At 38.6% G+C, this 12,323-nt stretch overlaps 1 protein-coding gene across 6 annotated transcripts in view; it reads left to right on the forward strand.

The window, feature by feature from the left end:
• The window catches only part of ANGPT1 (angiopoietin 1), a 242,976-nt gene that overhangs the window by 192,277 nt on the left and 38,376 nt on the right, over window positions 1–12,323 (forward strand). For 5 of the 6 annotated variants that reach the window (XM_014541985.1, XM_005869066.2, XM_005869067.2 and 2 more), the window contains one exon: window positions 10,068–10,234. In XM_014541985.1, the coding sequence (XP_014397471.1) occupies window positions 10,068–10,234 (167 nt within the window). Of the gene's footprint in view, window positions 1–10,067; window positions 10,255–12,323 lie in introns of all 6 variants that reach the window. The other variant, XM_014541986.1, reaches the window with a different exon arrangement.

The following is a 12,323-nucleotide window of genomic DNA, read 5'->3' on the forward strand; positions in this document are numbered from 1 at the left end:
AGCTACTAGATGGCCCCAGGGATGGCAAGTTACTGCTGCCTGTTGACTGAGAGCTCCTCCAAGTGACTGGGTTAGACTTCTCCATGTACCGTAATCCAGGGTCAGCGGACGTTTTATGTGGCAGTTGGCATCCTTCAAGCACAAAAATAGAATCTTCCAGGCCTTTTTAAAGGTTTATTAGACCCATAAATAGCATGGTTTTACATTCACTACATTTCTCTTTCTTCCTCCCTCCCTCTTTTCTTTCTTTCTTTCTTTCTTTCTCTCTTCTCTCTCTCTCCCTCCCTCCCTCCCTCCCTCTCTCTCTCTCTCTCTCTCTCTCTCTCTCTCTCTCTCTCTCTCTCTCTCTCTCTCTCTCTCTCTCTCTCTCTCTCTCTCTCTCTCTCTCTCTCTCTCTCTCTCTCTCTCTCTCTCTCTCTCTCTCTCTCTCTCTCTCTCTCTTTCTTTCTTTCTTTCTTTCTGTATTTTTTTTTGGTTAAAGTTGATGAGTTGATGACAGGGCTAGTCCACACTCAAGATGAGAGGAGTACACAAGAGTGTAAATTGTGAGGCATGGTTCATCGAGATCTCCATAATAACAGCAGGCATCATTATCATCATCACTATGTTCACAGCTAACCTTTCAATGCTTAACATGTGCCATCCCTATAATAAATTCTTTTTTTTTTAGAATATATTTTATTGATTTTTACAGAGAGGAAGGGAGAGGGATAGAGAGTTAGAAACATCGATGAGAGAGAAACATCGATCAGCTGCCTCCTGCACACCCCCTACTGAGGATGTGCCCGCAACCAAGGTACATGCCCTTGACTGGAATTGAACCCGGGACCCTTCAGTCCGCAGGCCGATGCTCTATCCACTGAGCCAAACCGGTCAGGGCAATAAATTCTTTTCTAATTTTTATATCAAACCTATAGTGAATTATAGTTAATACTGTCTCTATTTTAAGAGGAAAATGAACAAGTTGGAAGATGAACTTTTCCAAGATAATATAGTAGATGGTTTAAATAATTCATAATCCAGTAATCACATGCCAAAAGCATAAAATATTAAGTATTAAAATCTATTGACAGAATGTCAAAGCAAAGTAATGGAAGGGGATTTTCATTTATGGACTAATTCTTAATTTTTTACATCTAAGTCTGGATAATTCTTCTCTTGACCATTTTTTGATAAATTCCTCTCTCAGAAAGAAGGTAAAGAAAAAGGTAAAGAGAAATGCCCTGAGTTTTTTCTTACAAACAGTGTGTAAAAACTGTGGTTGGTCAACATTACAGTTTATTCATCAGTAGGTTCTTAGATGGTTGAATAACAGTAAACAAAGCGTTTTAATAAATAAAGGGAAGTCTCAAGTGGTGTCTCTGTTTCTACAACATTTTTATCAGATACTTAGTTGAACACTCTGAATGTTGGTTAATAAAGTTTGGAGTTTCACAAAATTGGAATCTTGATGTCTTTAATAAACAATAAACCCAAGATAGAAAGGTAGGAAGCCAACAAAACAGAATTCTACAGAGATAAAAGTAAAGTCTTTTACCTAGACCAAAATTAACTCTGAGAATATGGAATAAAGGTGACTAGCTTAAGAACCTAGTATTTGAAATATGGAGAGATTTTCTTGGTTATAAGCTCATTTTATGTTGCTAGCTACTAACAAAAACAAAGCCTTATATACGCAGTCTACTTAATAATAGTTTTTAGTTGCAAAAATTCAGAATCTAACTGGTGACTGCCATGGTCTGGTTACATCAAAAATATGCTTTCAATTCTGGAGATTTTCCAACGAGTGAACGTATCCCAGAGGGTACAAGCAGGATGGGCGGTATCGAGAAACCATATGTAGAGCAAGTGAATAGTTGGGTGTCTAACCTGGAGAAAAAAGAATAAGGTATAAGCCTGTCTGCTAGTGGCTTAGTTGACTGGATAGAAGTATGTAGTACCGGAACCTGCTACTCAAAGTGTGATCCAGGGACTCCAGCACAAGCACTGTCTGGGAGTTATTAGAAATGCAGAATCTGAAGCTCCGCCCCAGACTTCCTGATTTAGAATCTGCATTTCAACATTGTTCTAAAGAAGGAATCTCCACAATGAGTGGAGGAACATTACAGAGAGGCCCAATTTGACTACGTCTGAGCAAAACTCTCTAATGGTTCTTTCCAACATGAATGGGCTGCCTATTAAGTGGTGAGGACCCTCATCAGTGGAAACAGCCAGTGGAAGGTAAAGCACCATGTTTCAGGGTTGTTGTGGAGAACTGGAATGTTGAAATTCCAGTTGGGCTCTATGTTTCTTTCTGATTCGAAGAACAGATAGGTTGGAAAAGGAACCTAAGTTCTAAAGGAGGGCCTTGCAATATATTAACTGTTGGAGTCTTCAATGAAGTGATTTCTGGCAAATCATTTCACACATACCTAACTTTCTCAGTAAAAATAATACCTCACCTGCCTTGCAAAGGATGTTGTGAGGATTAGATGCAAATAAAGCACTTGGTGCACTGAATGTTTAATAAACAGTAGTTATTTTTATTACCCAAAGACTGACAAATTTTTACTTAACTCTGCCAAAAATATTATCTTGTGAAACACCTTAACTCATGATTACTTTCATGACTAAAATGGGATGTGAAATAGTCATCTGAGAATCAAACTATACATGTAGATTTAGGCAAATCTACAGTACATTATTATGAATATTAATGATAATAGAAAAATGAATATAAAGTTGTCATCATGATGACTTTCCAAAATAGTGAAATCTGCTGCCATAACAAACTAGTCACAATAAGTAAGAGAGACTGACATATGAAGTCTGGTATTGATTTATGTCTTATATGCCAAATATATACTTATATGCATTTTATGTCATGCATTTTTTCATTATTGGAATGAAAAGGAATTATTTTCTAATCATAGTTTTTATGACATTTCCCCTCTCCCTTTTTAAAATAGCAAGACTATCATGTTTTCTTCAAACTAGAACAATTTATCAGCTGTCAATTCTGCATGGGCAGAAAATGAGATAAGCTCCAAAATTCTGAAACATTTTGGCAAAAATGAGTCTGACAACTTTTTTCTTGTTGTTTTGTTTTAATTGAAAGAATTCATCATATGTTACAACGTGGTTAACTTTCACCAAAACACATGGTGGGAAGTGTTTCAGTTGTCTCCCCCCGAGCTTTTCTTTCACCTACAGACAAAACATGACTCCACAAAGAATGGCTGTAGACTCCTTCTGCCAGTTCTTTTCAATCACACCCACCTCAAAACTGGCTGCTGGGGCGTGTACATCCTTTGGGAAAACAGAAACTTCTTGGCATGCACCACTTCCTCCTCAGTCTTCACCAATCTACCATAGTATAACCTAAGACGCTTCACTTCTTTCCCTGGCTCTGAGTGTAGAAATAGAGTTCCACCCCGCCTTCTTTTCTGCCTCTCCTCTCTCCTTCCCTTCATACTGGCTGATACCGAAGGACTGCCTCTTGCCTCATCCAGTTTCCAGAAAAATATATGTTAAAATTATCAACACATGAAATTACAAATGTATATTATATATTATTATTTTTTAACCTCTCAATATGGAGGATTTACTACTCATTTGATTCTTAACATTGGCCTTAACCCCGCAAAGATCTTATACCTGAGCTTTGTTTTCACTTAAACTTCCTTATGAGGAGATTCAGCAAAATCTGGTTTATGGATTTGTAAAGATGTTTGGCGAGAGGGAAGTCTGGAGTGGGCCCTTTTAACGAGGCACTTAGGGAACTATATTAACTCCTTCAAGCCATGAGGATACTATTTAGTGGCCTCCAGCAATAACACTTATCAGCAGTACTATTGCACATAAAGTCCAATCAAGCTAGGAGTTCCAAACAGTACCCTAGTGGCCTAACTTTATAGAAGGTAGTGACTAATGCCCTGGAGACAACCTGGCTTTGTATTGAAAAAAAAAAATTACCCCCATAAACAGAGCTTCCTATAAATACAAATATTTCAGTCTGAGCACCATACCTTCTGGGAGTTCTTTGTTTCTGGAAAGAAATTAAGAGCGCATTTTCAACTGCATTTTAACATCTTCACATTAAAAAGAGAAAAATCTATAAGAAATTTAAAATGTGGAAAGAAATCATTCTTTTGATCTCTCTTGGGCTGAGTGTCTCAGCAGTTAGAGGAGACACACGATTGAATTGTGAATTAAAGAACCTTTGAACAACGCAGCTCAGTAACCTTGACTTCTTATCTGTTTTCTTTAATTAGTTATATGAAAAGTGATGAAACCCCTAGGATACATGGACTGTGTCTGGTTTCAATTGTGTTCAGCTATAAAAAGTCAACACTTCCTATGAGCCTTATCAGACAAAACAAAATCTGAGACAATGATTTTATTAACTTGGAAAAATAGAAACCACAACTGAACATTTCTGCAAATTTTGGCAAAAATTAATGGATATTGGTCTTTCCTCTGTGTGCCTTTTTAAAGCAAAATGTGGTTTTAAGGCCAATTTTAAGCCAGCATTAGTTTAGGTTAAATTTTACTGCCTTTTTGCCTTTCATTAAAGAGCTAAAGGAGAAATAGAAATAATAACCTACCTGAATTATGTTATAAAAATCTTTCATGTGATTGTGATTGGCGTAGCTAAGCAATCCTATATAATAAAAGCCCAGGGACCATAATGGCAGAACGACCGCTCAACCAGTCACTATGAGGTGCACTGACCACCTCTCGGTCCCTTTCCCCAGCCAGCAGGCTCCAATTGCCTATGGCAAACGGGGACCCGGGGTGGGTGGCGGGGGATGAGGGCGGCACCAGGCCAAGGCCGCCGCCCCACCAGTCGCCCCACACACAGGGCAACCGGCGGCAGAGGTAGGGTCAGCAAGCGGGCAGGAATGGCCAACCTCTCAGTCCCTCCCTTGGTCGTCAGGCTCCCATTGCTGGATGGTGAACAGGAACCGGGGTGGGTGGCGGCGAGTGGGTGCAGGGGACGGGGCCGGGGCTGGCTGCTGGCAGCCAGAGAAGATGGCTCTGTTCACAGGATAGGCCTAGGGACCGTACCCACACACAATTTGGTGCACCAGGCCTCTAGTATTTTTTGTAAAATAATATGCTATAGCATTCTTAGATTTCATTTATGAAAAAGAAGAAATTCTATATTTATTACTATTGTTTATTCACTTAGGACTTGCTTTTTCAGTATCAGCACTGAATTTTGTTCAAGCTTTTATTTTTATTTTTATTTTTATGGATATCACAGGCTATTTGGAGTAAAATATAGACCTGTGGCAAGCTGTTATATATGCAATAATGTGTAAACCTATTTTTAATGTCCATCTCTGTATTTCAAGTGTGAATATGAATTTTTAAAGGACAATCCATAATACTTAATCAAAACTTGCCTTCTAATATGAACGTGGATATAATATGAGCTTTTACACCTATCTCTTCCCTGTGTACCACTTAGATCATTTGATCTGGTTAAGATATTCCTTCTAACTTGCCCTAGGAATAGCTATTTCCCATCACGATTGTATGTTTCTTCACCACTGGTATACAGCAGGCTCAGCTATGAAACTTTTAAATGTGCGATCTCTAAACCCACCCAGACATGCTGAATCAGAACCGGCATTCGGGGAAACCAAGTCATCTCTATTTTTAAATGCTCCACAGCTGTTTTTGATATGCACTCTTGGTTGAAAGCAACTGTCAGAGCTATCAATTTATTGGTATGGGTTTAAGATCTCAAAAATTACCTCTTTTCTAGATCCTACAACTTATGAGATATAAAGAGAACAGGATTAAACTAAGCAGGAACAGAGAAAAGTTGAAGGAGACAGCTTTTCTTCAGTATTAGGAACCAGAAGTAAGAATAAGAAAGTAGTCTACCCTTTGGTTTATGTCATAGATTAGCCCAAATTGCAACCTGTTGGTTTTGATTTCTTATTCAATAACTACAGGCCCAGTGCACAGATTCATGCACCTTGAAAGGAACTGTCGGCCCCAAGGCTGCAGTGGGCACAGGGGTGGGTCTCAGCCCATCCTCCAAGCCCCCGCCTGGCCCCTCCCACCACAGCCCCCAGTTCCCCTTCTGGGGACAGCCCTGCTCCCGCCACAACCGCTCCCAAGTGCTGACAGCCCCAGCCCCGACTCGCACCAGCTGACGGTGCAGAGCAATTGAGGCCGGTGCCAGCAGCGGGTATGAGTGGGGCTGGCACTGTCAGCGGGTGCAAGCTGCTGCCCCGATCACCCCTCAGGATCAGGGGGAGGTGGAGAAGTCCTCAGGGGTGATCGGGGCCAGCAGCAGCCATTCAAACCCGCTGATGGTGCCAAGTGATCAGGGCTGGTGCCAGCAGCTGGTGCAAGCACTGGGCGGGACTGCGGCGCACAGGAGCAAAGAATTTTCAGTAACCACCAGAGGCTCGCCCCGATGACAGTGACCGGCGCCCCGCCTTGGTCTGGCTCCCCCGCTCACCTGCTTCACCATCTGGCGCTCACCTGGCATCCCTGCTCACCTGCCACAGCCGACGCCCACCATGTTCTGCGCACACCCCTTGGTGGTCAGCACATGTCATAGCGACTGCTTGTTTGATTGTTTGGTTGTTCCACCGTTTGGTCTATTTGCATATTAGGGTTTATATATAAAGATTAGCTTCTAGGATTAAAATGCTAGTACTTATTTGTATAAACCATCACTCATCCTTGTCATAAGAATACATTAGTTCCTAGCATCCAAAAACTTTTTATGTATCTCCTTATTAATTTTTAGGCTAAAACAAGATTCTGGGTTATTATTTTTGTTCCCTTTCTAATACAAAGTAGAAAGTAACCAACCTCACAATCTCATGGGAGAGAAGCAAGTAAACAGAAATTTACTCTGTATTGTAACATATACTTTAACTATACCAACAACAACTAGAATTTTGTTAAGAGCTTCTCATGTATCAACACTTACTTAAATGCTTTAAGTCTATTATTTCCATTTCCTCTAAAACATTCTATATGGAAACAACATTTTTATCCATATTTTGCAGAAGGAAACAGGCTCAGAAATAATGTCGGACAGTCCACAGCACATATGTGGCAGAAAGGCTTCAAATTAGAACGGGACAGAGAGTAGAAGCTGTTTAATCAAAGCCAAGCCTTCGTTGCTAGGCATCAGATTCGTGGTCTGCCTGATAAATTATCCAATAGACAGTTTACTAATGTGGGAACCCATTTCCCCTTCTTTCATTTATTTTTCATCTTTATGATGGAACAGTTGTTTCTGCATCACTGCGCTTTCAGCCATTAGAAGGTTTCCTCCCTACACTCTCTCTCTCTCTAAAAGCCATTTTGATTCATTGTAGCCCAAGGTTTTGCTCCCACAATAAGAGCATGTGTAGATAGTTTTTCAGGAAGGTGCATGATACAGAATTTTGGTTTCTCAAAACAAATGTAGTTGCTTACATTTCAGTTGCTTCTTCCTCTATTTTCAGTGAGAAAAAAGGCCAGCCATTTAGGAATGGATGTTAATCTCACTTAGAGGGAAGTACAAACCTGCATGCCAAGATGGGGATGGAGGCTTTAGGAAAGATACTAACACTCATCCATTTCTGAGGCTCAAGGTTTCTGCACATTTCCCTGGGGGAGCTGGACAGTCTTATCCATGCAATGCTTTCAGCAGCATGGAAATATGTGACCCAAAACTTAACACCTCATCATTCCCAGCCTCCTGTTCACATTTAGTGCAGTTGCTGAATCTCTTCTGACTACATGGAAGAGGGAATCGTCAAGTGGCTACAGAGAGGGTTTTGCCATGTCTGAGCTGAGAGGAAATGCAAGGAGCATCCGGTCTTCTTTTTCTTCCCAGCGGCTACAGCAACTGGGAGTGTACAATGCTTTGACTTCAGTCCTATGTAACTTTCTGTTTTGCTTATTCATTGGAGAAGGTAAGCTTCTCCCTTCTCACTGGGATGTGGCACCAACTGTCATAAGTATGTGTAAAAATACTTAGCACATCCTAGCTTGCTTTAATATTTCCTGTTCCTGTGGAACTTTTTGTCAAGTATGACTTGTGCATCTTAAGAACAAAGAAAGGAGCCCCTGAAATACTGACCTAAATGGGTCTTACATCTTTACTCTGAGCTATAGATAGACGGTCTTCAGGGGACTATATACCCAGAACATTCTGACGAAGGGTTTCAGTTAATGAAAAACTAAGTTAAGTTGGAGAATAGCTTTAAAAGTGTGTCTGGATATGCCAGTATTTCACTGGCATGTGAATCCTATGAGGATTCACAAATTCAAGACAACTTCTGTCCTCAAGGAGCTCATAGTGGTCAGAAGACTAACCTGTAGGTCAAAAATGACATTGAATTTCACATGTTACCAAGGAATTATTTCTGAGACAATTATGAACACACAAAGTCTAGAATGACTTAGGGTTCTTTATTTTCCTCTCACAACTCCAACATTAACAGTTGGCTTTCTTTTGGAGACAACATTTTTATTCCTCACAAAGATATTGTTTTGAACACTTATCAACCTGTGACTGGGATTGCCCTAAAGAAAATACAGACATTGAGATTCAGGTATAGAGCAGCCACTAGCTTCACTCACTAGCTCTTATGTTCAATCTTCAGCCTCAAAATCCAAACTCATGCCAGTGAATGATTATAGTCCTAGATTCACAATTGCTATTCTGATTGCTATTTAAAATGTGAATGTTACGGACATGGGGGTGCATAAATCTTTCCAAATTAGTGTTTTGGATTTCTTTGGATAAATATGCAGAAATAGAATTGCCAGGTTGTAGGGTAGTTTTATTTTTAAATTTTTTGAGGAATCTCCACACTGTTTTCCATAGTGGCTGCACCAATTTAAAAACCCATAAACAGTGCACAATGGGTCCCTTTTCTCCACATCCTCACCAATGCTTGTTGTTTGTTGATTTATTGATGACCGCCATTCTGACAGGTATAAGGTGATATCTCTTTGTGATTTTAATTAGCATTTCTTTGATGGTTAGTGATGTGGAGTGTCTTTTCATATGTCTGTTGGGCATCTGTATGTCTTCTTTGGAGAAATATCTATTTAGGTCCTTGGCTCAGTTTTTAATCAGATTGTAATTTTTGGGTACTAAGTTGTATGCGTTTCTTATATATTCTGGATATTAACCCCCCTATTGAATGTATAACTGGAAAATATTCTTCTGAAGTAAATCAGACAAAGACAAATACATATGATTTCACTTATGTATGAATCTAAAAAGTAAAATAAATGGACAAACAAAATAGGAACAAACTCATGGATACAGAGAATAAATTGATAGTGGCCAGATGAGTGAGGGGTTGGGGGAGAGGGGTGAAAAAGGTGAAAAGATTAAGAAGTACAAGTTGCCAGTTATAAAAATGGTCATGGAGATGTAAAGTACAGGATAGGTAATATAGTAAATGATATTGTAATAACTATGTATGGTGTCAGATGGATATTAGACTTTGGAAGGTATATAAATGTCTAATCACTGTATTATACAGCTGAAACTGATATAATAATATTTGTCAACTGCAATTGAAAATTAAATTTTAAATAATGAGAATGTTAAAACTAGAGCAGTCAAAGGTCTAATAATCTGTTTAAGTTTTATCTGTGCATGATTTGACTACTGAATAATAATGAAAACACAAATAATAACAATATTGTTAAATAATTCTATGATAGTACCTTCATAATTCATTGGAAATATTTAATTATGTTAAAATATTCCATTAACTAGTATTTCATAAACATTTTTAAAAGCAAGCTATGATAGAAAAGTTTTTACTGATTAAACTTATTAACCAGATTAATCAAAAAACATCTAATCTACACAGATGTGAATATAAAGTTTTACTCTAATAAGAATTAGATGTAACCCTCAATGGAGGGGAGGAAACAGTAGGGAAATATTGAGTAAGTAATTGAAGACTGTGTGTAAAAATGTGAAAAATCATTTTTACTTTTAAAAATGTTAATTATCATTTAGAGCATAGTTAAGTACTGGACATGAAAAACCTTTCTCTCTGAAGTAACAACTGCATCTCTGTCTTCTTTCGCAGGGTTTTGGAAATCCCTCGGGTGAATACTGGCTGGGGAATGAGTTTATTTTTGCCATGACCAGTCAAAGGCAGTACACACTCAGAATCCAGTTAATGGACTGGGAGGGAAACCAAGCCTATTCGCAATACGACAGATTCCACATAGGAAATGAAAAGCAAAACTATAGGTAAGTCCTCCTTCCCTGTAGTATTTAACTGCCTTGGCCAGTTACTAGTTTTAGTGGAGAAGTGTGAAAAAAAGAAATGATGAAAGGCATCCTTCAAATTGAAAATCAGGTTGTTTTTCTAGGCCTCTGACAAAGAGATAAAAAAAAACCTATAAAGACTTCTTAAAAGTTCTCACAGACTGATTATCTTGATGTTGGCTCAAATTTTTGAAGATAAGGAATTAAGTCAAGCACAATATTATTATTATTGTTACTATTAGAAAGGTTCAGTGGATTCATAAACATAAACCTGATGACAGAGAACTGACTCAAATGCAATGGCTTGAAATAAATACTCCCTCTATCAAAAGATCTTCTACTTATACGTAATTTATTTACTTTTCTTAAATTATTATTTTTTCACATTATTTTGAAGTTGATAAAGAGGAGTAAAATTTTATATTTTTGCATGAATTGGCATAAAAATTGAGGTGAAGCATAATTTAGATTTGTTTGGTAAATAATGTAAGAAGCAAAAATAAATCCACATAATGGCATCGATATATACAGTTCTTCATTGCAGATGTGAAAGTAGACAATCTATATTCTTAATTGTTAGCATCTCTGATTTTTTTTCAATGAGCAGCTCATATACTAAAAATAACAACACATTGAAAATGGTTAGGCAAGTAAATGGTAAATTCATTTCACAAACACTCACTATGTTACCTCTATGTTCTGGGAACTCTGCTATGTACTAGCAATTTTGCGGTGAGTGATGAGGTCTATAGTCTCCCAGGCCTCACAGTCCAGCTTTGTGACTAACTAGATCACTAAACATATGGAAATACATTGTAGTTACTTTTATGTCACTACCCATTTATGCAATACCTGGTACATGGCACATCATTAGTAATTGTGTGTACCTCAGTTTTGTAATCAGTAAATGAGAGTTGCAGTGATTTTAAACTCTGAGTATTGTGGCTGTGCTGCATCAGTTAGGGAAACACGATTGTGTGCATTAAAGGGTTGGCACATTGCTGCACGCAAAATACAGTGAAAGCAACCAGCGCCTTCTGCTTTTTTTCCAACTTGTGTGGCCCCCACCACCTAATTCAACTGTTTCTCCTGCTTATTTGTCTTTTTGAGACATAGCATGGACTTTGAATCTATAACATTTTCATGAACACATCACATTTTATTTTAATGGGTTATGTATGGGGTTGGATCCTTGGAGACATAATAATCATTTTCTTAACAAACAGTAATGATGTCACCACATCAACAGAGGATGAGAAATAGATCTAAAGAGTTCATAGTCTCATGGGGGGAGCGAAGGATGGTGTACATAATGGCAACTCAAGAAACCAAAGAGACATTTATAAAATGCAATGGAGTGTAAGAAGAAATGTTTCCAAGGAGGTCAATATTTTGAGATTTTCATAACAAGAAAAACCACTGTAAAACATCAGGGGTACTCTTATATAAATGTTTTGACCTGAAACTTGAAACTATATGAAACTTGGCTAATGTCAGACAGCCTGACAATGGGACTAGCAAATAATTAGTCCAGTCTTTTTCTAGGCTCCTGAAGAATTTTCTTTGGTTCCATTCCAAAATGTCTCTCAGTTCTTGTGTGTGTGTGTGTGTGTGTGTGTGTGTGTGTGTGTGTGTGTGTGCGCGCGCATGCATCTGTGTGCTTGCGAGGCTGGAGTGATATTAAAGGGACAAAGAGTCTTTGGGCAGGTTTAGGAGGACTGTGAGCATCTGACGTAGGCTTTAGGGTGTATGGTAGGAATGTCATTCTTGCACCTACATGAAGAAAGAACACTTACCTCCTCTTTGAGTGTCTCACTGCTCCCCCTCCACTGCTCTCACTGAGCATTTCCTATTCCTTCAACACTGTGGGATTCAGATCTTGACCCATAGATCTATTATCAAAAAGATGGAAAAAGTCAAGAACCATATGATTCCACTCATATGTGGGGAATAAAACCAAAAGCAACAAATGAACAAACAAGACAAACAAAATTTAATAGACACAGACAACAATATGGTGGTTATCAGACAGAAAGGGGTGGAGGGTAGTAAAGGGTAAAGGGGTCAAATA

This window comes from Myotis brandtii, unplaced genomic scaffold (genome assembly GCF_000412655.1).
Source record: "Myotis brandtii unplaced genomic scaffold, ASM41265v1 scaffold285, whole genome shotgun sequence".
Classification (NCBI taxonomy): Eukaryota; Metazoa; Chordata; class Mammalia; order Chiroptera; family Vespertilionidae; genus Myotis; species Myotis brandtii.